Source organism: Penicillium nucicola, assembly GCF_028828085.1.
Source record: "Penicillium nucicola strain IBT 29836 chromosome Unknown utg000014l, whole genome shotgun sequence".
NCBI classification, from domain to species: domain Eukaryota; kingdom Fungi; phylum Ascomycota; class Eurotiomycetes; order Eurotiales; family Aspergillaceae; genus Penicillium; species Penicillium nucicola.
Genome location: NW_026643138.1, coordinates 244,779 through 268,808, shown reverse-complemented (window position 1 = coordinate 268,808; position 24,030 = coordinate 244,779). Strand labels below are relative to the sequence as shown.

Here is a 24,030-nt window from a genome sequence, read left to right as displayed (position 1 = left end):
CGCCACATGCGGGGGAAAACGTGGGGGTAATTCATGCTGGTATAAGAAGAGCGTGTCTCGCAAGGTATGATCATTGACAGAGAGTGAGAATTATTGTGTGATTCGGCCATGGACAGCTTTTCACTCGTCGGACAAACAGCTCTCGTCACGGGTGGCACCCGTGGTATTGGCCAGGCCATGGCAATTGCAATGGCCGAGGCTGGGGCCGATATTGTCCTTGTCCAGGTGAAAGAATCTCAGGATCTTGGTTAGACGTGACTAATTGTTTTCAGCGAGACTGCAGTAACCAGGAAACGAAAGCTCAGATCGAAGCTCTGGGCCGCAAAGCGACCATCTCAACGGCCGATCTCTCATCCCAGGCAGAGGTCTCGCAACTCGTTTCGAGCGTATTGAACAATGGACACGACATCAGCATTCTTCTGAATTGCGCGGGAATCCAGCGCCGACACCCGAGTCACCTCTTCCCCTCCGAGGACTGGAATGAAGTTAGTTGCCCGCGATTAGTAGTTGAACTGCCTCTGATCGAGTTGCATAGGTCCTCCAAGTCAATCTCACGACGGTGTTTACGCTCTGCCGCGACGTCGGCGCATATATGCTGACCCGTGCTCCCGATCAGACAGGTCAACGCGGGCACATCATCAATGTTGCGTCGCTTGTCTCGTTCCAGGGAGGTCTCACAGTTCCCGCATACGCCGCTGCCAAAGGTGGTGTTGCACAACTCACCAAGGCGCTGTCCAACGAGTGGGCAGCGAAAGGCATTAATGTCAATGCCATTGCACCGGGCTATGTGGCGACCGACATGAACAGGGCCTTGATTCAGGACGAAGAGCGTGCCGCCAGTATCCTAGCCCGCATCCCTGCTGGACGATGGGGCAATCCAGATGACTTCAAGGGCTCAGTAGTGTATTTGGCCAGTCGGGCGAGCGCCTATATGAGCGGAGAGATCTTAACTGTGGACGGAGGTTGGATGGGACGATAGAAGTAGAGAACAGAATATCAAGTCGAGCAGTTCGAATAGCCTCCTAGTCGCGTGATGTCACCCTCATTGACACTTAGACCGTCCACTGAGCAACATTCGACAAGATCTCAACTTGGCCGTAGTCTTTGCCCTCCCTGGAATATCTGACAGTTTGTCCAATTCCGACCTCGTAACCCGTTGGATATCCGAGTGTTGCCGAGGCTCAGGGCAGAGTCCCCTCACACCTCTTCTTCTTCTTCTCCCTTACGAACATTCCAAGTACAACAGCTGCACTTCTCAAGTTCATCATGCAGTCCGTCGTTTTCAAAGGTCCCCTCAAGGTCGCACTGGAGCAGAGACCCATACCCGAAATTCAAGCCCCGACCGATGTGATCCTCAAAGTCAGATACACAGCCCTTTGCGGCAGGTGAGGAACGGTGACTGATTGGAGAAGAACATGGCTGACGGCAAGTTATAGTGAGCTGCATGTGTTTCGCGGACACCAGCCCTCGGCCGATGGCTTTATTATGGGCCATGAGTTCACAGGAGAAGTGATGGTGCCGTCTGTTCCAACAAAAGCATCCCAGCTAACATACCGTGGTGTAGGTTAGCTCCGTAGGATTGGACGTGAAGTCCTTCAAGCGCGGCGACCGAGTGGTTTCGCCCTTCACCGTGAGCTGCGGGAGCTGTTTCTACTGCAAACGGGGCTTCTCCTCTCGATGTGCACAGAGTCAACTATATGGCTCAGCGGCACTGGACGGGGGACAGGCGGAATATATTCGCGTGCCCTTGGCCGATTCGACTTTATTCCACGCCCCGCCAGAGATTGACGAGAAAAAGTTGGTCCTAATGGCCGATATCTTCCCCACGGGCTATTTTGCGGCGTCGAACGCGTTCAAAGCCCTAGATCCTGAGGATATTCAGCAAAGTACAGTCCTAGTCTTTGGATGCGGTCCCGTAGGGCTGTGTGCCATCGCAAGTGCCTTGGATTATCAGCCAAAGCATCTACTCGCTATTGATAGCGTGCCGGCCCGGCTAGAAGTCGCTAGGGGTCTCGGGGCCGAACCCTGGAATTTCCAAGCGGATGAAGCCGGTCTCAGACAACGCGTCAAAGAACTCACTGATGGGAGAGGCGCAGATGTGGTCATTGAAGTGGTTGGGCACAGTAGCGCGTTGCGGATGGGATTTGAGATGCTGCGGCCCTGGGGCCATCTTTCGAGTGTCGGCGTTCACAACCAAGAGATACCATGGACAGGAAATGAAGCATATGGCAAGAATCTGCGGTTGCAAATGGGTCGATGCCCGGTTCGGAGTAGGTTGGCCAAACGTTTCATCTCTACTAGTACTGACAAGGAATAGGTATTTTCGCACCGGCCATGGAATTGTTGGTGAAGAAGCAGGATCTCCTCAAGTATGGTTAATGATCGACTATAGAAACGGTTTGAATGCTTACACGCTCTAGTTTCATGACTCATGATATTCGACCGCTCTCGCAGGCTGTTCAGGCGTAAGTGTTCTATCCTCTTTACGTCGGATTCGATTACTAAAATGACAGCAGATATCAGGATTTCAATGAAATGCGAAGTCAGAAGGTCATTTTCGAGGCTGACAAATAGTGATATGATCTAAAATATTGATTTTGTCCATGAATTTCATAAAATTCCACCGAATCTCGGACTTCCATTGGAAGGTGGTGGTGATAGTATATCACAAAGAGCAGCAGCTTCATTTCCACTCACAACTCCCTACATGCAGTAGGTGGACAATATCCATGATTGCACGCAAAACTACAAAGACCCAAATAAGAATCATCCTCGCCAACAAGGGGTACTCCATTTGCTCCGGTTGTCGGTGGCGTAGGGACTGGATCCCCCCACGCATTACAATCGCATGGCCCCGGTGGACAGTAGCCATAATTGCAGCAAAATGAACAGAGTCCGATATAGTTGTCAGAGCCGGATCCAGATATACATACTCCTCCTCCTCCTCCTCCTCCTCCTCCTCCTCCTCCACCACCACCCCCAGGAGGAGTGGGAGAGCTAGTAGGCGGAATAGTGGGAGGCACAGTCGGTGGTGGAGTGGGTGAGGTTGTAGGTATACTACTACTCGTGGTAGAGGTGGGAGGCCCAGGAGGAACAGTGCCGAGAGATGGAGTTGGCTGGCAAGTGTGAACATGCAGGCCCTGTTCAAATGCGGCAAGTCCGTCTGGTTGGAGAGGATCACTGAAGCCCGGTGGGATTGTTCCGACTACAAGTTGACTATTAGCAGTAGAACCCCCAGAAGGAAATTGATATCGCTTACCATAGGCGTTGAAGTTATACAGACCACAGACGCAACCATTGATGATCTGTTTCAGACTTGTGCCAGAGAGAATTGTCTGCCCGTCACGAACTACCGTGAAGCTTTGTGAACCAAGTCCCATTGGAATTGATTTAGCACTTGCGCCAGCTGGTACATCATAGCTATAGAAGCTTCCGCCACTGTTCACCTGGACTGTAGCGGGAGCTGTGAGCAATGAGACCACGAAGACAGAGTCCTGCATGGATTGCCACCCATCAGGTCGTCCCATAAAGTAGTTTCCACTGCCATTGTTTGCTGGAACCATGCAGGTATCTGTGACGTCGCAATCCACACCTCGAGGTGCCGGCCGATACCAGTAAACCAGCTCATCTGAAGAGATATGGCTATCGGGAGAAGATTCGCCTGCTTTGAATGCAGCAATGAAAGGTTTTGAGATGTCGAGCCATCCATCGTGGGGCCTAAAATAGTAAGGAATCTGAATTGGAAGCAATTGAATATCATCTGGATCTCACATATCGTTGACCCATTTTGATGCGCCGTCATCAGTATGGGGGGACTTTAAAGGCCCAATATAATGGCATTCCCCATAGTCATTCCATGTGACGATCTCAATGAACCGCGGTTTTAGGGCAAGAATCTCATTCCAGCGATTGAACCACAACAGGTCGGAGGGGAAGTTCCAATTCTTGCTATAAGAGACCTCCGGTCCAAAATGAGTAAAGAACCACGGAGAAACAGCTATAACATGGTCAGTAAGACGATGAACCAGAGTCAGGTGAGCATTGATATACGAACGGGCAACATAGGCCTTCCCAGCCAGAGCATTGACATACACTCGATCTCCATCAGCAACAGAAACACTTTTTCCAGCCTTTGGGGCTTTGTTGTTGCCGTCATTCGGCCATGCCATCCAGTTCAAAAGACCATCCACGGGAGAAATGTCAGTTCCGTACGATGGATGGAAATTTGGGGCAAAGAAAATCGATCGACCGACTGCCGCTCGCAATGCCGCTACATCTAGTCCGTCGCCCGCAAAGGAGGAGACAAAAATCTTGTTGTCGACAATGAGCTGGGCAGGTCTGCTGCCATACTGTGCAATTTTCTGGCCGATGGCAGTAGCTTGGCTTATATGCCACCAGTTGAAGTCGAACGACAGGAAGACTTTCATGTCATTATTGGCCGCGGAGTCGTATGCCAGTTGGAGTTGTTGATCAGTATATGGGTCGACCCCGATATTGAGCGCGAAGGCATCAATTCCAAGCGATTTGGCACGTCTCATATCATCGTCATAGTCAGAGGCACTGTGCCTGTCACTGGTGATACCGATCTATTGGAGAGTTGAGAGGTTGGTCAAATGAAGCATATTGCGCCCCGGGTATGCTGGATTTCTCACCATGAAGTGGGCAAACACCAAGCGGTCTGTCGATTGTCGTTTGTCGACACGGGTGTCATTATAGAAAGGGGATAGAGCATCTGCAAGCATGCAGCAGGATAACCCCCCCAGGCCTAGTAGAATGCTAAATCTGGTCTTCATAGTTGACCGACGTACAAATTGCAGTCTCTTTCCATGTTTAGCAGATGAACCAAGAGCATAATATCAACTGGTATGCTCACATCCCAGTCTTCTTCGCCTTGAATGTCCCGATCAAGTGTGTAGTTGCCGCAGAAAAGCTGGACACAATTCGACTCTGGTTTCTAATGTTGGGGCGATCCGATCTCACAAACTATCATACTGAAAATTCTCGGGGGTTTCTTATAAATGGAAAATTTAGTGCAAATTGAACTTATCTGCCGAAGATCCAGGAGCAACAAAAACTCCCCCTTGCAGACCGTGTCATCTATACAGTTTCATTCTCGGTCATTCATCCGCCAAATCCAGGGACATACACTGCCGCGGAAGTTAATCTCGATGCATCCGATTCTTTGATCAAGTGAGAGATCTCCGCATTCTCATTTTTCTCTCTCAGGTCATGCGTGCCTCATCTCCAAAGGGGATTTGAGGGTTATTGTACCACCGTCACAGGATCAATGCCGGCAAAGCCCCAATTTCGCCTGATCACCAGAAATCAAGCTAACCTGCCGAATGCAACCCACGGATGTGAATTCCTGATTCTGGGAATATTCAAACGAAGAGCTCAAAATTGAACTCAATTGCTGAAGCACCTGGTTGGGTTTTGAGACAAGATCAAACAGGCCCAGTAGATTCTCTAGTACCGGGTAGAGTTAGTGAACAGCTGGGAAACCCATCTGTATATGATCATCATTTTCGCGGCTAACATATCTTGCTGGAGACAGGTTTGGATATACTATCCCTGTCACCACGAATGCAATAACACGAGCGAGAAGGGAACCATGTATGACCGGAGACCGAATGAAATCTCGAGCCAGCATGTCAGACTTCTTTTCTGGTCACTTGCCAGAAGCCATTGGCTTTGGCATCCAGGTCTCGTTCTTCATCGACGTCACAGAGAACGCATTTTAGATTTCAGATGCCGATTGTGGTGGAAGATGAGTCGGAGTCAACCTCGAAAGGGGTCCATAATGGTGAGATGTGGGGGAGATTCTCTCCTCAATCCCGAGCATTTGAACAGACAAGAACGGATCCGAATGTGCTAGTCTTGCCCAGCAATGGGAGTGAGAACTGCCCAAATGCGCCATGCTACGGAGGGCGATTTCCAAAAAGTATCACGGTGCCATTATGCTGACGACCAGACAACACTCGCTTTGCGGCACAAGAGTGAGACTACCGGGTTCGATCAATTGCCATGTGCCCATTGACTCTAGAAGGCTTGGTGCGACCTGTCGATGTACTTGTTGCGCACCATCCGCGGTTGTGGACATGTCCAAAGCACAAGGCATAGGACTGGTGATCATGGGTCTTTTCCTGGCAAACAGCACGGAGATCACCAGACCAGAAATAATTCCCTGTGTTATCGATCATCTTTCCTCACCTGAGGCTGTGTGTGACTGGTACATTCTGAACACACGTCAACCGACTACCCCGAGAAGTAAGAAGCATCGAGGACACTGCTTCGTCAGTAAAATACTGCGAGAGACGAGAATATCACCAGGCCACATCTGGTCCCATTGCCGTGGCGTTGTGGGAGCCGAGGTCAACACTGCACTGGCGGGTTGAGACCGAGTCACCACGAACTTGACTTCCACCAGACGATCATCTCCAGCCCCGAATCTTCTGTTGAATGGCGCTAAAAGCCCAGTTGCATAAAAATAGCAGCAGGACACGCGGTTAAGACTTTAGCAGGTTCTGCACCGAGACTAGTGTGCTTGGCGGTGCTTAATCGCGAGTGGTTCTTTGGCCGCAATTGCATGGACAAGCACGCTACTGTTGCTTGCCCAAGAGGGAGACTGACGTACAGAGTCATCAAAGAAACGAATCTACCCTCGCCATTACTATACAACTCTGGCTTGAAGTGAAAATTAAGATTCTGATCAGCCTTGTGGGGGAGCCGCGCGGCATCTGCGTGTGCCCGTTGAAGGATGAACTCCACCAGCTCTCCAGTGGCTCATTGCACGGTGCTGGACCATGAAGACGCCGCTAAACCACGAGTCGATGTGGCGCGGCTTGGCCATCAAACGCAATCCTCGAGCAGAAAAATGGGTTCGGTCGATTCACAGCCAGTCCACGTATCCCGAGACCCGAACTAGGCTATCTAGTCCGCGAGTACTTTTAAAGGATGCGAAGCCCCAAAGAGCATCAGGATTTTCCATACCGTCGAACATTCACCATCCGGGTCAAGCAACATGCGTGGCTTACTAGTCGCCCTCGTGGCCATTCAGTGCGCCCAGGTCCTCGGCCATCCTCATGCCGCAAACACATCTATTCCGGCAAAGGCTACAGTCACTCTGAGCCCGGTGCCAGTTGAGGCAGGCGAGATTGTTAGAACCCGGGAGAAACGTGGATATGGTGAAATCCTGTTGGCCAGAGCCACCACCGACACCACCGACTCATCGACATCCACAACGGAGAGCACAACATCGACGACAAGCACATCCGACACCACGACCACAAGCGCATCAACCTCTACTACAACCTCGTCGACATCCTCCACCTCGACAACAACCACATCCTCGACTACCAGTTCGTCCACCACTTCTACCAGTTCCACTACTTCCAGCACCTCGACAACGAGCAGCTCAACGACCAGCACATCCTCAACGAGCAGCACCTCCTCCACCACAACAAGCACTGCAACTGCAACTAGTACCGAAAGTGCCGCATTAAAAGAGTGGAATCATCGGGGAAATATTGCTGCCATCGTGTTTGGCTGCTGTCTCATCTCGCTCTTCTCGGGCCTCAGCATTCTCCACTGTGCACGCAACAGGGCCAAGTCACGACGCATTGCCGCACGAGAGCTGTTGGAATCCAGTGCCTCCACCGCGGCCCTTTTGCCGACAACCATGAAAGGAAGATCGACTCCGGAGGCTGACAGTGTTCGATCCTCGATGATGTTCACCAACCAGCCACAGGCAGGGTACTTCCCTTCGACACAGAGTGTCCGTTCGGCGTCCAACCATCACAGTCACACCCATTCCACCGCGTCGCAGCTGACTGCGGAACAAGCATCTACCGGGGAGCCATCCTCGCGACCGCAGACCAGGGACGCGAATACGCCTTTGGTTTGATCTGACCTTCCATCACAATCTATACTTTGATCGGGAACTAGATACCCTGTTTTCTTTGATTAGGCATACTCATCACGTCCGAGAAGAAATAATTCATCAAGCCATCTTATTCTTCCTGTCCCACTTGAACATAGGCGCGTAGTCGAAATAGATGCTCGCTCCCAGTGGATCCAGTGCCCAAGTCACCGATCCAACGCTTGTAACAGATCTACATGAGGCTCATACTCTAATCCATTTTTTTGTCGGTCGCTTATGAGAGAAATCTCCCTGGATGGCTGCTGTCGCGAATCCTACTGGCCACCTCGGGTATTACTCTCGCTTATGAGAACACCCATGAGCTTCCGATGGGGATGTCTGTACTGTAGCCAAGCCAATGATGAATAAAGCATGCATTATGTAACTGATTCCCGGACAATTAACTTAAGTTATGAAGCCTTCTAGAGCAATTCTGTGGAGCTTAGTAAGCTCAATGCTGTCGTCCCAGGTTGCAAGTAGAGCTGCTGATTGGCGTATACATATCGCCAGGAGTCATTTCAAGTCTGTGGCGCCCGTGGCTCTTCATAAGACTCGGACTTTAAATCGAAAACGACTTAGCGTTGGACCAATCCGTCATGATCATTTCGCTTATGCACACAGGTGGCTTCATGCCCGACACGTGGAGCGTCGATAGGCTTGCACTTGGTTGGCCAAGCAGTGAGAGCCGGACGCCAGTTAGTATTGAGCGATGCCATGAGAACGTGTCTCAGTCAAGGAGTGTGAGGTTTGAACCCCCTGATAGAGCAATGGGAACTATAAATGTTGTTATATCACCTCCAATTTGTATGGAGATCTAGAAAGTTAAGCCATCATGAAGACTGCATTCTTTCTGCTGCTGGCTGGTCTGACAGCCACAGTCCAATCCGACCTGCTGGCTCCGGCGAACGACATCTTGTTCCCATCGAGTGAGACATCTGACAACCCCTTGAAATATGCCGGAGGAAATAGTCCCTATTTTGCAGGTAAGGAAGCCTCAATTTCAATGTGTGTTCAGTCGCTGATCAGATCTAGGGCCTAACGTAAATGGCATCAAGAATGAGGTCCCTGATCAGTGCTCGGTCCGACAAGCTGCTTATATTGTCCGCCACGGCAGTCGGTGAGTAGCTGTACAGGTCGCAAGTGCACATTGAGCCTAACAAAAGTGATACTTAGATTCCCTGACACTGGCTCATATAACTCTTGGGTTGCAATCCATGACAAAGTGAGCCTCTCTTTATATGGCGAAGAATCATACCGCTTGGTCTGATCATAAAACTAGATTCAACTTGCGATGAACCAGACCGGCTTCAAAGCGCGTGGCTCAATGAACTTCATATCCAAATGGAAGCCAGTTCTCACCAATCCGACCCTACAGCTCGCACAGGAGTCGATGACGGGTTGGAAAGAGGTACGATGAGGCAAGTCCGGTTGATTCTGAATGACATTGTTAAAATCAATCACCAGGCAAGCGATCTCGGCTATCAACTGCGGGCCAGGTGTAAGCATTCATCGGTATCGATCTAGTCGGGATTCATGGGTTGCTGACTTTTAATAGATCCGAGCTTCTATGAGGACGGCAATCCATTCTATGTGTGGGCGAACCAATACAAGTCTCCTATCAACAGCTCGCGGGTTGTCCAAACCGCAAGAGCCTTCATCCGGGGATACCTCTACGAGTATGCCGACACATATGGAACCGTTGTCAGTGTGAATTCTACGGGCTCGAACAGTGCCATTGGCAACTCGCTGGGCCCCTCAGATGCATGCCCTGAATTTGCTTCCACGAGCAGCGGAGGAAACAACGTAACCAACTGTGAGTTCCAAGCTTGATCTACCATGGTCACCACTGCGTTTCCAAAGCAGCAGCTAACAATTTGACAGGGGATGCGACCTGGGTTCCAAAGACCGTCCGACGGATCAATTCACTCCTCAGTGGAAATCTCACTTTTACCGAAACGGAAGTGCTCTTCTTCCCTTATATGTGCGCCTATGAGAGTCAAATTATGGGAACTCTCAGCTCCTGGTGTGGTGTATTCACAGATAGTGAGCTTCGCAAGTATGCATACTCTCAGGACTTGAGCTACTTCTATAGTGTCGGGCCCGGTTCCGTTGGACCAGCCAAAGTGCTCTTCCTTCCCTTCCTTGAGAGCCTGATCTCTCTGCTCGAAAAGGGCCCCGGACAGAAAGGTGTTGGTCAAGATGGAGGCACCTTTGACATTCCCGCTCTCATTATGGGCTTCTTGAATGATAATCAAATTGCCGAGATGACCGCTGCGATGGGAATCTTTGACAGTGAGGGACTTCTTCCCGATGATCATATTCCATCCGGTCATCTCTATAATGTGGCGAATTTCATTACTATGCGTGGAACTGTGGCCTTTGAAGTCATGGATTGTACGACAAAATCCAAGAGCTCCTCGACTGAGGCCTACATCCGAATCCTCTTCAACGATGCCGTTTACCCAATCGCAGGTTGCCACAATGGACCTGGAAAGAGCTGCGCCCTCTCTGAGTATGCTTCCATCATTCGCAAAAAGCAGGATCAGGCAGGAGATTTCCAAAGTTACTGCAATGTGACCGAAAGCAGTCATCCGACGCCCGTTCTGGGAGCTAGCTTTTTCAGTGACCTATCGCTGGATTTCCTCACCTTTGTCGCTCCATAGATCAACTTCTTCTTTTGAGCCTTCATGCGCAGTGGGAGGTGTGACACGTGGATCGCTTGGAGGATCGCGTTGAGATATTACCCGATTAGGCAAGAGACGGTGATGGAAACATCAAGGCCTGGCAATAGACTGTGTAAATACTCTTTTGTTTCTTTACCCGTACATAGTTGCGGATTCCTTTCAATAGATCTCTTCTGTTTCAGAGTTTCTTTCTACTACTTTCCAACTTTTGTTTAATGAATCCTTCAAACCACAGCTTCCTACCTTCGAAACTTCAAATCATCCTCGAAATCAGCATTGGATTCTCCTTTTCTCTGTTGAACAGATATCCCGAGACTTTTCTGCGAAGAACCCCGACAGAACCAACCCAATGCAGCATTTGCCCATCCCAATCGAGCCTTGGCGTGTCCCGAAATGGCAATTCGCGGGGAAGCGGGGGAACCCCATTTCCGGCAAGAGGCGCCGCGTGTTGCAATTCTCATCAATACCCTAAGCTCCCTGAACTCCACGAACCATGTCAACTTTACCTTGCTCGAACTGCCGTGGTAAGTCACGCGGGTGGAAGGCTCCAGATCGGAACTAATCGGCTTTTAGAAAGACACCAAAAGTGTAAGTCGTTGACACCGATGTGCCCCATGTTAGCATCCGGTAACATGCTGAACCTGCTGCGTCTCTATAGGCGACAGAAGACAGCCTATTTGCAAAAGATGTGAGTCGAAGGGTCTTGAGTGCAGATTGCCACGGCGGAAACCTGTCTTTCGACATGGCTCTACGGCAAACCTGGATGCCAGTTTCCACCAAGATCAGACATGGGTGAACAGTAGACCGAGAAACTGGAAGGCATCGACTCGTTCTTCGGCAGCCGTGAGATCGGAGTCCCGCATAGCGATGTCGTTGTCATCACCACAGCCCGAGGTGTCGCTGCCGTCGCCGGATCAGGTTTCCAGTGATATGGGACCTAGCATCAGTCCTCGAGGTTATGGTCAAAATGGAGCTTTCGACGAGTTCCAATCCAGACAAGAAGATAACGTGGCGACAGCTGTCTCTTCCTACTCACCGACCGCTCTTCCAATATCTCCACCGGCATTGCAGAGCTGCGAGGCATCTTCTAATACGCACCGTTCAACAAACCCAGGATTCTGCCAAGACAATCGGAGCACTTGCGCTGACAGTCATTTCACAACTCAAGAGGATCTTTCAAGCACCAACCATCGATCCCCCTCTTGTCATGGAAATATTGGTGATCTAACAGCCGATGTCCAAGAGTCCTGTTTGCTCCGATACTTTATCGAGGAACTGTCTCCTTGGGTATGTTGAACCTTCTTCTGTGACCTTCTGGACGCGAGCAAAGCTGATATTTATTAGTTTGACCACTGCGATGATCGTAGGCAGTTCCAATTAGTCGTTCCTGGTCGGGCTGTGCAATGCCTAGCTCTGAGGAATGCCATCTTTGCGGTATCCTCGCGTCATCTATTCCGGTTACCGCAATATAAGACTCCCCATGGCATTGTTTACCATGGACAAACTCTGTCACATTTGACACATGCCACTTCGCTTGAGTACATGCTCAAATGCATTCCGGAATTGGTTCAATTCCCAGAAATTCAAGATTCGCGGCATCAAGAGAATATCATGGCCGCGACAGTCATTTTACGTCAGTACGAGGAGATGGAAGAGGAGATTGAGGATGGAGACGAGAAGTCTCATGCGAATGAAAGAGTCAACTTTTTGGCCATCACTCAAGCAATCATTGATAGAATGATTTTAACGCCGCTGTATCATTCTCTTGCTGCTGCTGCACACTGGATTGCAATTCGACAGGAAGTCTACTTTGCGTTTACCAGGCAGCGATGTCCACAATTTCGGCTCGACACTGACCACTGGCGAAATTTCTCAGTTGCCAATACTATGGTAGTGTTTGCCAGCCAGGTAGCCCGGTGGCGTTGGGGAATGAAAACGACGGAAGAATGGGGTATGTTATGTTATCATACAGAAAAGGCCAGACACATGAACTAACTCGATATTTCATCAAATCAGAGCCATTGAAGAGGCAACACCAACACCTAAGTGAGGAGTTCCGATCAGAACTGCAACCGATCCTGGAACGTAAACCAGATCGAGCAAGAGGTGAAATATTTCCTACGATTTGGTACTGCTACGATTCCCAGGTGACGGCAATTCAGCACTTGAAGCTTGGAGAGATGATTCTCATTGCAGAAAGTCCTCATCTTGAGTGAGTATACCGATTTGAATATGCCAAGAAAAGCTCTGATTTTCCTCATCTATTTAGAAACGCTAGAGGTGCTGTTCATCGCAAAGCCGAGGCACAAGTCCGATCCATCGTGCTAAGCATTTGTGGAATCGCGTTAAATCACCCGCGGTGTCAGCCTGCGATGGTAAATGCCGTAATATCCATCACACTTTATGGCGGCTATTTCACTCAATCTGAGGATAGGGACGCGCTGCTTGGAATCATACACCAAACCATGGAGTTGCACTCGTGGCCGATGCGAAAGCCATATCACCATATCCTAGACCAATGGGAAGCGGTAGACAATGTTGAGCTGTAGCGTTAAAATCCGAGATAATTTATATATTGATTCATCACACCGTGAAAAGCCAATCAATTACTTCTGGTAGACTTCGGGGAAAAGAAAGGGTTGCGCCGAAAGGCAGTTTTCTAGCATTGATAAATGAAAGATATAAAGAGATAATAGTAGCGTATTTATTGACGTAGAAATTAGCAAAATAACAATCCATGCGATCGAGCGAAACAATCTAAGTATTTCCACAAAGAGCAAATTCTCACACTTCAAAGCAACCAGTCACAAATTACAATCTGCTAGGGACAAGATAAGGAATGTTCTTTGACTCGTAAAGGTCCTTGTGCTCGGATTTGATAATATCCGCTCCCTAAATGATGTGTTAGTGGCATTCTAAAACCCACAAAGGTGCTACTAACCTTTTCACCGATCATGTAAACCGAGTTCTGGATACGGCAGTCAGGAATGACAGGAATGACGGAAGCATCTGCAATTCTCAGGTTCCGTACTCCATGAACTCGCAGCTTCGAGTCCACAACACCCTGATGGATGCTCTTGGAGAGACGTGCAGTGCCGCAAGGATCTGTGAGGTAGACTATTAGCACTGAATTGGAATTTTCGAAGGGATCTCCTTACGGAATCCAGTCTGGCTGCGATCCAGAACGGCTCGGTTCATATCGTCATCCGAGTTCAAAGGCATCTTCCAGGGGTATTCGGACACAACGATATCCTTGAATCCAGCACCCTTGGTCAGGACATCGTATGTCCAGCGTACACCTTCCCGCATAGCAAGAATGTCCAAGTCATTGCCAAAGAAGTTGAGGTTGATGTTGGGTTGAACCTGGGCGTTCGAGCTATTCAGAGTGACCTGGCCCTCGGAAAGGGGGCGCAGAAGATCAACAATGCACGTCATGTAGCTGCCCTTCTCAGGCATGGGGTAATGCCACTGGAATGCAGTGCTGAACAAGCCGACAAAGTCCAGCTCAAAGTGAGGTTGGCCCGCTGGACCGAATGGATCTAGTCCACCGTTGGCAGCCTTGGCCTCGCGGTAGGCAGGGTACTTCTCTAAGCGTTCGTCAATCCGGGGGAATCCCACAAGCTCCAGGAACCCGGAGCTGACAGGGCCGGTCTTGTCCTTTTGGTAGGTGGACAGTGCCTGATCATTCAGAGGTCCGGAGCGGAGGACATGATCATCTAGACTGTACCCTTCTTTGACCTCAAGGACAAAAGGCACAATTGGATGATCAAGTAGATGCTGACCCACGTGAGGCGACTCCACAATGGGAGTGATCCCGTGCTTCTTCAGTTCGTCTGTCGGGCCCACACCACTAAGCATGAGAAGCTTAGGAGTCTCAAAGACACCCTGAGACAAAATGACTTCCCGGCTGGCATAGACGCTCATTTCCTGGCCGGTGGCGGAGCTGATGACATTGACCCCTGAGCAGATGCGAGTGGTAGGATCAATGATCAGGTTTTTCGATTGAACTCCGTACAAGATTGTCACGTTGGGCTTATTTCTCAAATAGAGGAAGCTGCCCTGGCGCTCACCCTGGTAGATGGTGTCGACGCAGTGGGTCAAACCCTTCATCTCGCCGGAGAAGATATCCTCGGTCAGCGGCTGGCCCTTGGAAACCCAGGCCTCAGTCAGTGCGTCACGGAATCCCTTCATCTCGGGGATCAAGTCGGCGTGGGAAATTTGCACCGGGCCTCCGGAGCCAATCTTACTCAATTCGGTAGAGTAGAGCTTCTCATCGTCGTGGTAAGTGGCGCACTTGCGGAGATACTCCACGCAAGAATCCCAGTTCCAATCACGGCCGCCAAAGGCCTCCCAGTCGTCAAAGGTGGGCTTTGAACCCGGAATCCAGGTAAAGTAATTGGCACACGAGCTGCCACCAAGGGTCTTTCCACGGGTGTTGGGCTTTTCAACGCGCTCATAGTCATCGCGCTTGATCATGGTGGTCTTGTAGGACCAGTCGTACTTGCTTCCACGGAGGGTAAAAGCCTTCGATGGGGTGGTGATCTGTTCAATCTGGTCCGGGTTGGGGATACCAGCTTCAACAACCAGAATGCGAACTTCAGGGTTCTCAGCAAGGCGACCGGCGACTGCATTGCCAGCGGTGCCACCGCCGACAATGATGAAGTCGTACTCAGATCCGTTGGAAACGAAAGCCATTGTATGAGACTTTAGGGGTGAAGTGATTGAGTAGTTGGATAAATGATGAATGTTGGAGAATGTGCTTGTGTGTGAATAGAGCAAGAATTGGCAAGGCATCGCCTCGACTTTATATCCTCATCTTCCAAGCAACCATATCTCCAAATCGACCGTTCTGTCAGATCTATGTTTTGTTGATTAGCTGTGTACTCTACGTCTCTTGCCGGTATGCCGATGAAAGACATCGGGGCGAGAGCAGGTCTGTGGACCTGAGCATGGTAGGGCTGATGAACCAGCGTGCATGTAGGGGTTGTTCCATTGATGTAATTGATGGAAGATTATTAGCCAAGCTTTCAGTGACGAAGGTGGATCTGACTGCTCGTCATCTTCTCCTCATGAGGAGAAGGGATATCGAGAAGGTCCCCTCACAAGAGCAGTGAAAGGGTGAAACAGTGGAAGTGCCCGAGTGCCCCAACACGCGTTGGCGCCGGATGATGCGGAACCGGCGATTACTCGGGAGTCTCTCGGGATTCCCTCGGGCGCTGCTATCCTTTCAATGTCGAGTTGAGGTTTCCTGTGGTTGTTTTCTTTTTTTGGTTTGATAAACTAAATGAGATTTGCATTCGTCTCTAACGGCATCGGAATTCGAGTTCAGCTGTTGGTCCAATGCGTTGTGTCGGGACTGTGTCTAGACTATGTCAAGCTATACACGAACCGACTCTAAATGACATGCTACAGAACTAGACTTACTAGGCTGCAGGGTCCTTCTAACCTCAAGTAGAAATTGGTCGATTGCTTTATCTTGACATCGCAACTTGGCACTTGGCACTTGGCATCTGACTTTGATCAACATTAAGCAAATTGCGTAAGAGGCTGTATCGAAGGCCATCAGCGCCATATTTGCCTCGAAGATTAGCATAGAGCACACATATTAACAGGTTCCATTGCCATTGTATTCTGGCATTGTGCCATACTATAGTAGGTTCCCTCTTGTCATTGTGACCATACCATGATCGTGCTCAAGATATCGTCGATAGCTAGACTACAGATTTTTAAGGCAAGATATGATTGCATCAGAGGCACTGGAATAGCAAGGCAATGCAAAATGGATATATATTCACAAACTAGATGGCCTGCCATCTAGTAGAAAGTTAATTATTATACTTATCTGATTCACAACGATTCACCTCTTCTTCAAGGCACCTCTTGCCATCGCATCAATGCGCCGAGAGTACAAGTCCATGAAATGCATGACAGGATCTCCAAAAAGAATACCCCGCAACCCCATATCCGTAACGCCACAAGCATCCACGTCCTCGTGCGGTAGAGTGGAAGGTCCACCAAGAGCAGGCGGTCCCACAACAACAGGTCTACCAATCCATTGTTCTCGCGGCCGAAGAACAATCAACCGGCCTGCGAGCGCAAGAGTAGACGCAGGTAATCTCCAGTATATAGGTGCACGATGCTTCGCACCTTTGTACATAGTAAACGCTGCGCGCGGTGCAGGCGATACATAGAGATCCAACAGCGAAAGAAAGTACCCTCTATCAGCTCGAGCGACAGGATCACCCTCATTGATGAAAGCAAAGAAGAGAGACTTAGACCTCAGAGCAGCAGGGGATGGCTGCAATGGTCGGATAGAAATAGGGGGTGCACCGAATGTGACACAGTGAATATGCCTAAAGCACCCCCGAAGGTGCGTAAGGTCAGACTCAACAGATGGCGACTCGGCAAGCATGTGCAGGTACAGCAGGGTAGCCACAGCACCGCCAGCAGAGTGGCCCGTCAGAACTAGCGAGTAGGACATACGAGATGGGTCCTCTTCTAGCAGATTACGCAGTCGAGCTGCAACCGTGGCGACCATTTTCCGGGCCACAGAAAGGAAGCCAGAATGACAGCAGTTGGAAGGATCGTCCAAAAACCCGGCGGGAGATGTTGGTGCGGTGTGAACATTGACAGCCCAGTCGACGAAACTTTGCGTTCCTCGAATAGCGAAGACAATTGTGTTGAGATCATCAATTGGCACTGATTTCACAACCATGGCTTTTGTAAGCTGGCGCCAGTCGGAGCTGACATATGAATGTCGTTCACGGCCTGAGGGCTTGTCATAGGCTTGTCGGGAATACTTAGCAGCTAGTTGCAGAATAGGATATGTCGTGGGGTGACTATAGTGATATTAGTGCATGTGGTGCAAGTTGTCGAAGGCTCCTTACAAGCTCAGAGTTTGGACATGCGGCGGTAGTCGTGAGTTTGCGTATAAGTACACCTTGGAGAAGTAATCGACCGACCCGGTAGATTTCTTCCCTTTTCGCCCTGGATGGTGATCCCTTCTGTTTAATTGAGAGGGAACAGCACATGCGGCGACTATAATTGACTGTCAATAACATCTCCTGGAGAAGAATAGTACTCCTAGCTTACTGAGTTCATTTTCTCGTCCGCAAAAGGACCCGCCATCAATCGACGTGAGCACCCGATCTAATAACCTCGAAGTGGCTTCAGTGACATTCGCACCACCCTCGATGCTTTGGCGAACAAGCTGCTCAAGTTCTTGGATAGTGGCATTGGTTTTGCCCACAGTATGCGACACCAGATTAGACATGGACTGGTTGAGACTAGAATATGACTTCCATTTTGAAAGTGTATGTTGCTGAACTGACTGTACTGTTTGCACTGTTTGGACTGGCTGCAATGTGTGTGTCCTCACAGCTACAGGCCCTGGAATAGGCTGGAGTCGAGGTTGAGGTTGAGGGAGTTGCAGCATCGACATGGCCGGCTGCTGATAAGGGGCGGATTTTGGTGTGGAGGAGGAGCGTCTCCGAGAGGAAAATCCAAAGCCCATCTTCACATCCAATTCACATAACGTGAAGTCTTAATTTCCTCGATCGGCAAGTGTGTGAGAGAAGGATGCGATGCAGATATGCTGGACGAAACAAATCCCGCGCCGAAGCCTCAGCACAGCCCCGCGTCAACACAACTGACTTTCGCCGACTGCAGTTTCAGCTGAAGAGTCTCGCTTGTTTTTTTTTTTGACGTCACAATATTTGGAAACTGCTGTTTGGTTTGACAAGTAGTGATGTTCTCGATCGCAGGGCTGCACATGTCTCAGATTGATTGCTTTTTTTTGACCTCGACGTATGAGATGTAGATCCTGGACAGCAATTTGTCGGTACAGAAACCGAAAGGCTTATTCTAGAGATGGTATAACAGGCACAGGATCTGTTCCAATTTTCATTTCAAGACTGTGATATGAGAGGTCCAAGAACAAAGCCCCACACAGACCGTTGGGTCTGGCATTGTATTCCCTGTGGAGTAGAGTGAAACTTTACATTTGGACGATATGTGGTTAACGAGAGGGACAGCGGCCTCTTGTATTGGATTGACTACCTCATAGGGTAGAATATATAAAATAAAGGGTATAACAAGTGGTCTAGCCATAGAAAGAAACATTGATATCCGTCACGGTGCATTCGAGTTAGTCATTGTGCCTCGTGAAGGTGAAAAAAGAAGAAAGAAAGAAGGGATGAGGTATGTATATGCAAATGGAAGGGCAGGAAAGAGAAGAAAGCGAAGAGAAAAAGAGAAGAAAGCGAAGAGAAAAAGAGAAAGAGCGGTGAAAAGAGAAGAAAAAAAGAAAAGCCAAGTAATATACGAGGCAGCAATGTGCGAATGGAGACCTGCTCTACGGCACTTCCTTGTCGCCTCGTTTCAGACCATCCGGTACACAGATCGTATCGCGCACCCATTCCATGGCGGCGATTTCATCCAGGGACTTGCGTTTCGTGTTGCGTTTCAAGAGTCCCTCGACACAATCACGGGCACCGTCAAGTCCCTTGCCCTTGACGGGGTCCCACTCTTCGTCCTCGTTGGCATATCGGTACCATGCCCACTCACAGCGGGCAATACGATGAGGCGTGCGAGCACGAAGTTTGGCTGGGTCTCCACGAGTGCCGGGGAGCACGTCGAAAGGCAGACGGTTCTCCATGATGGCATAGAGCAAGACGCCTAGAGCCCAGGCGTCTGTCGCGCGGCCGTCGTAGGCCTGACCCATGAGGATCTCGGGGGCTGCGTAGTCTTCGCTGCCACACCGGGTCTGAAGAAGGGGGCTCTCCGGGGGCTCAGGGATCCGTCGTGACAGACCAAGGTCACTGAGCGTGATCACGGCACGGTCATAAGTGCGCCAGTCTACTACATTATCCATGACATGGGCAGGCATGGTGAGGAGGACGTCTAGAACAGTGGTCAGTACAGAGACAGAAGAGTCTTAACAGTTGTCTCACTTTCTAACTTGATATCCCGGTGGACAATGTAGTTAGTATGCAGGTAGCGCACCGCGTCCACCAACTCGGAGAAGATGCGCCGAATCAGGCTGGGGGACATGGGGGGAGCTCCAGATGTCGCAAACTCGAACAGATCCCCGCCAGGACAGTAGTCCAGAACGAGGAGGGCCCGCTTCTCATCGCTTCCAAATGCTTTGAGCTGGACGAGTGACGGATGGTTCACAGACTTGAGAATCTCGACTTCTCGTTTAAGTGACACCTCAAGGCGTCCTTCATCCGCACCGCCTGCGGGCCCATGCTCGATGATCTTGACTGCGACCAACTTCTGTGTGTTAAGCGTGCCTTGGATCTCTGTTCCTCCATCACTATGCGGGGACAACGGAGCTTCGGCCAGAGGCTCAAGGCGCGCTGCCAGGCTGACCTGACTGAATGTACCCTGACCCAGCGTCCGGATCTTCTGATACATTCGAGCTTGTTGGGTGCGAACTGACCGAACCGAGTATACCTCTTGGGAGGAGAGGGGTTTGAGGTGGTGGATGACAGGTTCATTGTCGCTGTCGCGACTGCCACTACTGCGGGGAGGGCTGGGTGGACGGATGGTTGGCAACGTGATTCCGCGGTGGACGGCCAGGTACTGTTCGCGATGAAGCCCATTGGACTTGGCATCGGTACTGGAGGAGGATACAATCCCCAGACCGGCACCGCCGGCCCCTGACACTGCGATCGGGCGTTGTGGAACGAGAACGCGACCAGGGGGTGCGTAGTCGCTCAGACTGCGGTTGCGCGCATGCTTGTGGGGTGATTCGCGACGCAAACGGGTCGCCGTGGGTGACTCCTCCCCGTGGTTATCGATGCCTGTATATGTTTTGCCGCGCGACCGGGACATCACGGGAGGCCCTAGCATCTGCGTCGAGTCACTCAATCGCAGGCTGGAACCACTGCGCGATGCCACTGATGGGCTCCGGGACAGCGAGGGCAGGCCCGCGCCTCGCCACGGCGAGGCACCTCCGATCGGGGAAGGTAACGGTGTGATGTCGCCCATTGCCGTCAACTGCGGAGAGGACATAATCGACGCTGGCGACAACGATCCAGCACTGGAGAGCGGCGGAGCGATGAGGGCGCGAAGGCTCGGGGTTCGTCGTGGTATACTGCTGGAGAAGAGGGACAGCGAATCCGAGTCTCGCGAACTGGTCGGTCGTATATTGGGGAGGTCAGTGCAAATCTGGAGTGACGGCAAGGGATTAAATGAAGAGGGAGCGAGGTCATCTACAAAAAGATGCGCCTCTTCCTCGTTTGCGTGATTAAAGGCCATGCCGGACTCGGACATAAAGAATGAAGAGATGACTCGACTGCAAACGGGACACGGGGAAACCGGCAGTGGGCCACTGATAAAGCAGTCGTAACACGCCGGGGGCGTATGTGGGGGGAAATTTGATGGTGAGGCGCAAAGGCGCAGAGAGGCGTCGAATGCACACAAAGATAAGGCAAATGTATCAACTCAGCCTCCAGACCTAAAACGCTTAGCGTGGAGACCCGTTCCAGGGTCTATCTATAGAGACGAGTCAGACCGCAGGAGGCTGGATAGCGAACAAAAGAGGTGACACACAAGAGTAAGGATGCCTCGCAGGGCTTGAAATGCAAGACAGCCCGAAGATGGCTGCCAACGGGGAAGAGTTTGGAGGCCGAAGAAGCAGAAAAACCAGTATAGGCGGGTCAGCTGACAACCGGATGGGGTTAGAGTTCCCCGCAGTGTTTACTTTTGTATACTTGCGAGGGTTGGGAGACGGTTGAGAGCAGATTTAGGTGAGCAGTATATTTGACGAGGATAGTGCATACATTTCTAACTTATACAGTATATATCCTGCTTGATTGTGGTGTTTGTCAAGACTTGCAGTGAGTGTGTTGAAAAACGCTCATCCGTTCCTTCCCAGTCTAGACTCGGGCCTTTCCTTTTCCCCATCGCCCTTTCCCTCTTTTTTCCTCTTTTTCCTCTCTTCCGCGACTCCCTCTGGTCTTCGCTCTTCACATATCTCTCCCCTCACAGAACCCTTGCTTCAAATCCTGGCAAATCCTGAGATCCCCGGAAAAAGTTTACCTGCCACTCAAATGTCCGCATGGACCCCTGCAGGCAGTTAATTTTAGCTCATTTCGCTGGAGCTTCCCCAGTGGGCTTGGCCGAACTTAAATGCCTGGGCGTACAGTAGGCCCTCCGCCCGCCCCATTCCGAGAACTGAAGAATTACAAATGATCCAATGCGAGCGGCTCGCTAAAAAGCGCAAGAGCGAGCAATGCATCAGGGCCATGGTGCTCATTCCCGAACTCCGAGGGGGTGACGTACGGTACTGCATCCCGGTCTTTCCCGCTTAGAACCGATTCTCCGGCGCGATCAGCTGCCCCGCCACCTCGCCGTAGGCTCCCTCGACCTCGCTGATCGCTGTACCTTGAACCCAATACCCCTTGCCATTGGGTGCCTCGGCCGCCGCGGCTGCCAGAATGCCCCAGGCGACGTCTTCGGGGGAACTTTTCAGGTGAATCGGGTTGGTGGTTGCCTCGAGGCCCTCCACCATGGACGTCAAGGTCAACCAAGGGGCCACCCAGGAAACCGAGAGGCCTGACCGAGTGACCTCATCCATCAATGCAGTACTGCGAACTAACCCCAACACAGCGTGTTTGCTTGCCGAATAAAGGGGTTGGGAGGGGATGGGCAAGTATGCACCCGCGGACGCGACCACGACGATCCGGCCCCCATGTGGCTTCATATAATGGACGCCCAGCTTGAGCCCAAACACAACCGAGTTCAAATTGATATCGAAAACGCTGGTTGATGGGCGCTGCAAGGCGTCGGTCTTGGGATCTGTTTCATCCGCCAGGTAATTATACCGGACTTGTGAGTTCAATCGCGCATGATTCACCGGGTCGGATACCTGCAGCAACGTAATCTCGGGATTGACCGCTGCATTGCAGAAGAGCAAGCTGATCGGCCCGATCGTAGTCGACACGCGGTGAAACAGATTGACCTGTTGATCCCAGTTGCTCACGTCGCAAACCTCATATGTCGATTGTGCGCCGATTTTGGCACAAGCCGCCTTCAGGTCGTCCTCACGCAGATCTACCAAAACGACTCGTGCTCCATGTTCTGCCAGGAGGGATGAGGTGGCAAAGCCAATGCCTCGCGCGGCACCAGTGACGATGGCAACTTGATTCCGCACAACACTTTGAACAACATCGATGCTGGGTCTCGGAATGGAAGTCATGATGAAAAGACAGTAAGAAGTACCAACCTGACAGTCAAAACTGACATCTCAGAACTGGCGCGCTGCCCTTATATAGACCACGACCCGCTTTGGTATTTGGCTCTCGCTCAGTTTTCATGTTTAATACACAGAACGGGAAATACAATACTACACAATACTTGTATTAGTCCATTTACTCATCGGGGTTTCTTTACTCATAATCCCATCAATTGGGTTACTCTGAGCATCTCTAGTCTCCATGTTGTCGCTTTAAAAGCTGGTTATAGCCTTCTTCCGATTGGCAAGAGCCTGTTTCGTGACACTCGCGGTCGACCCCAATGCCTCAAACCCATGCGGCAGGCCTGGGTAGATGTGGCATTCGGTGGGAATATTAGCTGCCACGAACCGGCGTGCATACTCCATGCCTTCATGCACAAACATGTCGAGTTGTGGGCAATCCAGGTAAAGCGGAGGCAGACCATCAACTGATTCCACTCGAGCCGGAGCAGCGTAAGGGACGATCTTATCACCACCGACATCTGATCCCAAATACGCCGTCCATCCGGTGACATTGTCATTGGAGTCCCAGAAAGCCAACTCCCCCGCATGGTTGGTCACAGTTCGATCATCTAACATGGGATAGATGAGAATCTGCTTGGCAATAGGAGGCGACAGCGCTTTGTCCCTGGCCAGGAGAGTCAAAGCAGCAGCTAGACCACCACCAGCACTCTCTCCCATGACTGCAATGCGTGCTGGATCAATCGACAGTTTTTCGGCATTCCTGTGAGCCCACTCCAAGACGGCCCAGCAATCATGCAAGGGTGTTGGATATGGGTTCTCAGGCGACAATCGATACTCAACACTGAAGATCTGAACTCCGGTTTGAGACACCGTGTCTACATGAGACCTAGAATGGACCGCTGCACTGAGCGCGATGTATCCTCCGCCGTGTATATGAATGATGGCCGCTTCTCGTCCCTCTCGAGGCAGAGAGTTGCGAAAATGGTAGACTGGTACCTCATATCCATCAGTCGCAGCGACGTAGTAGACTTGATGTTCCACATCCTCTGGCTGGAAGAATTCCTTGCTCGCCATTGCTCCCAGCATGGCGCGTCTCGTTGCAACATCATGCACGAGTGGTTTGGCGGTCTGTCCCAGCTGCTCGAGAATTGGAGCAGCTTCTTTCAGAAACTCCGGGTCGTATTGTAGATGCATAATCAATGAGACTCGAATATTTTGCTGTC

The 24,030-nt window shown here is 50.8% G+C and overlaps 11 protein-coding genes across 11 annotated transcripts; 5 read left to right on the top strand and 6 right to left on the bottom strand.

The window, feature by feature from the left end:
• Positions 1–108: 108 nt before the first annotated feature.
• N7511_011456 (short-chain dehydrogenase) lies at positions 109–979 on the top strand (the record flags this gene model as incomplete). The annotated part of the gene is made up of 3 exons (XM_057133833.1): positions 109–219; positions 273–485; positions 617–979. 3 exons carry the CDS (start codon positions 109–111, stop codon positions 977–979), a joined length of 687 nt encoding a protein of 228 aa, XP_056978503.1.
• A 287-nt stretch (positions 980–1,266) lies between these two features.
• On the top strand, positions 1,267–2,317 carry N7511_011455 (uncharacterized protein; the record flags this gene model as incomplete). Its single annotated transcript, XM_057133832.1, has 2 exons — positions 1,267–1,359; positions 1,565–2,317. 2 exons carry the CDS (start codon positions 1,267–1,269, stop codon positions 2,315–2,317), a joined length of 846 nt encoding a protein of 281 aa, XP_056978502.1.
• A 366-nt stretch (positions 2,318–2,683) lies between these two features.
• N7511_011454 (glycoside hydrolase family 71 protein) lies at positions 2,684–4,793 on the bottom strand (the record flags this gene model as incomplete). The annotated part of the gene is made up of 4 exons (XM_057133831.1): positions 2,684–2,997; positions 3,260–3,717; positions 3,772–4,586; positions 4,653–4,793. 4 exons carry the CDS (start codon positions 4,791–4,793, stop codon positions 2,684–2,686), a joined length of 1,728 nt encoding a protein of 575 aa, XP_056978501.1.
• A 2,228-nt stretch (positions 4,794–7,021) lies between these two features.
• On the top strand, positions 7,022–7,903 carry N7511_011453 (uncharacterized protein; the record flags this gene model as incomplete). The annotated part of the gene is made up of 1 exon (XM_057133830.1): positions 7,022–7,903. The coding sequence occupies one exon, from the start codon at positions 7,022–7,024 to the stop codon at positions 7,901–7,903; it is 882 nt and encodes a 293-aa protein (XP_056978500.1).
• An 844-nt stretch (positions 7,904–8,747) lies between these two features.
• Positions 8,748–10,581, top strand: N7511_011452 (uncharacterized protein; the record flags this gene model as incomplete). Its single annotated transcript, XM_057133829.1, has 7 exons — positions 8,748–8,901; positions 8,951–9,035; positions 9,092–9,140; positions 9,198–9,326; positions 9,383–9,416; positions 9,474–9,731; positions 9,800–10,581. Coding segments are annotated over 7 exons (1,491 nt in total), but the record flags the coding sequence as incomplete, so codon positions are not given.
• A 414-nt stretch (positions 10,582–10,995) lies between these two features.
• Positions 10,996–13,151, top strand: N7511_011451 (uncharacterized protein; the record flags this gene model as incomplete). The annotated part of the gene is made up of 6 exons (XM_057133828.1): positions 10,996–11,126; positions 11,261–11,290; positions 11,373–11,889; positions 11,947–12,553; positions 12,619–12,814; positions 12,872–13,151. 6 exons carry the CDS (start codon positions 10,996–10,998, stop codon positions 13,149–13,151), a joined length of 1,761 nt encoding a protein of 586 aa, XP_056978498.1.
• Positions 13,152–13,413: 262 nt separating this feature from the next.
• Positions 13,414–15,297, bottom strand: N7511_011450 (GMC family oxidoreductase; the record flags this gene model as incomplete). Its single annotated transcript, XM_057133827.1, has 3 exons — positions 13,414–13,494; positions 13,544–13,707; positions 13,761–15,297. The coding sequence occupies 3 exons, from the start codon at positions 15,295–15,297 to the stop codon at positions 13,414–13,416; spliced, it is 1,782 nt and encodes a 593-aa protein (XP_056978497.1).
• Positions 15,298–16,459: 1,162 nt separating this feature from the next.
• Positions 16,460–17,875, bottom strand: N7511_011449 (lipase family protein; the record flags this gene model as incomplete). Its single annotated transcript, XM_057133826.1, has 3 exons — positions 16,460–17,441; positions 17,490–17,640; positions 17,695–17,875. The coding sequence occupies 3 exons, from the start codon at positions 17,873–17,875 to the stop codon at positions 16,460–16,462; spliced, it is 1,314 nt and encodes a 437-aa protein (XP_056978496.1).
• A 1,080-nt stretch (positions 17,876–18,955) lies between these two features.
• On the bottom strand, positions 18,956–20,901 carry N7511_011448 (putative protein kinase; the record flags this gene model as incomplete). The annotated part of the gene is made up of 2 exons (XM_057133825.1): positions 18,956–19,503; positions 19,554–20,901. Coding segments are annotated over 2 exons (1,896 nt in total), but the record flags the coding sequence as incomplete, so codon positions are not given.
• Positions 20,902–21,916: 1,015 nt separating this feature from the next.
• On the bottom strand, positions 21,917–22,807 carry N7511_011447 (uncharacterized protein; the record flags this gene model as incomplete). The annotated part of the gene is made up of 1 exon (XM_057133824.1): positions 21,917–22,807. The coding sequence occupies one exon, from the start codon at positions 22,805–22,807 to the stop codon at positions 21,917–21,919; it is 891 nt and encodes a 296-aa protein (XP_056978494.1).
• A 249-nt stretch (positions 22,808–23,056) lies between these two features.
• On the bottom strand, positions 23,057–24,001 carry N7511_011446 (alpha/beta hydrolase; the record flags this gene model as incomplete). Its single annotated transcript, XM_057133823.1, has 1 exon — positions 23,057–24,001. One exon carries the CDS (start codon positions 23,999–24,001, stop codon positions 23,057–23,059), a length of 945 nt encoding a protein of 314 aa, XP_056978493.1.
• Between the last annotated feature and the right edge of the window lie 29 nt (positions 24,002–24,030).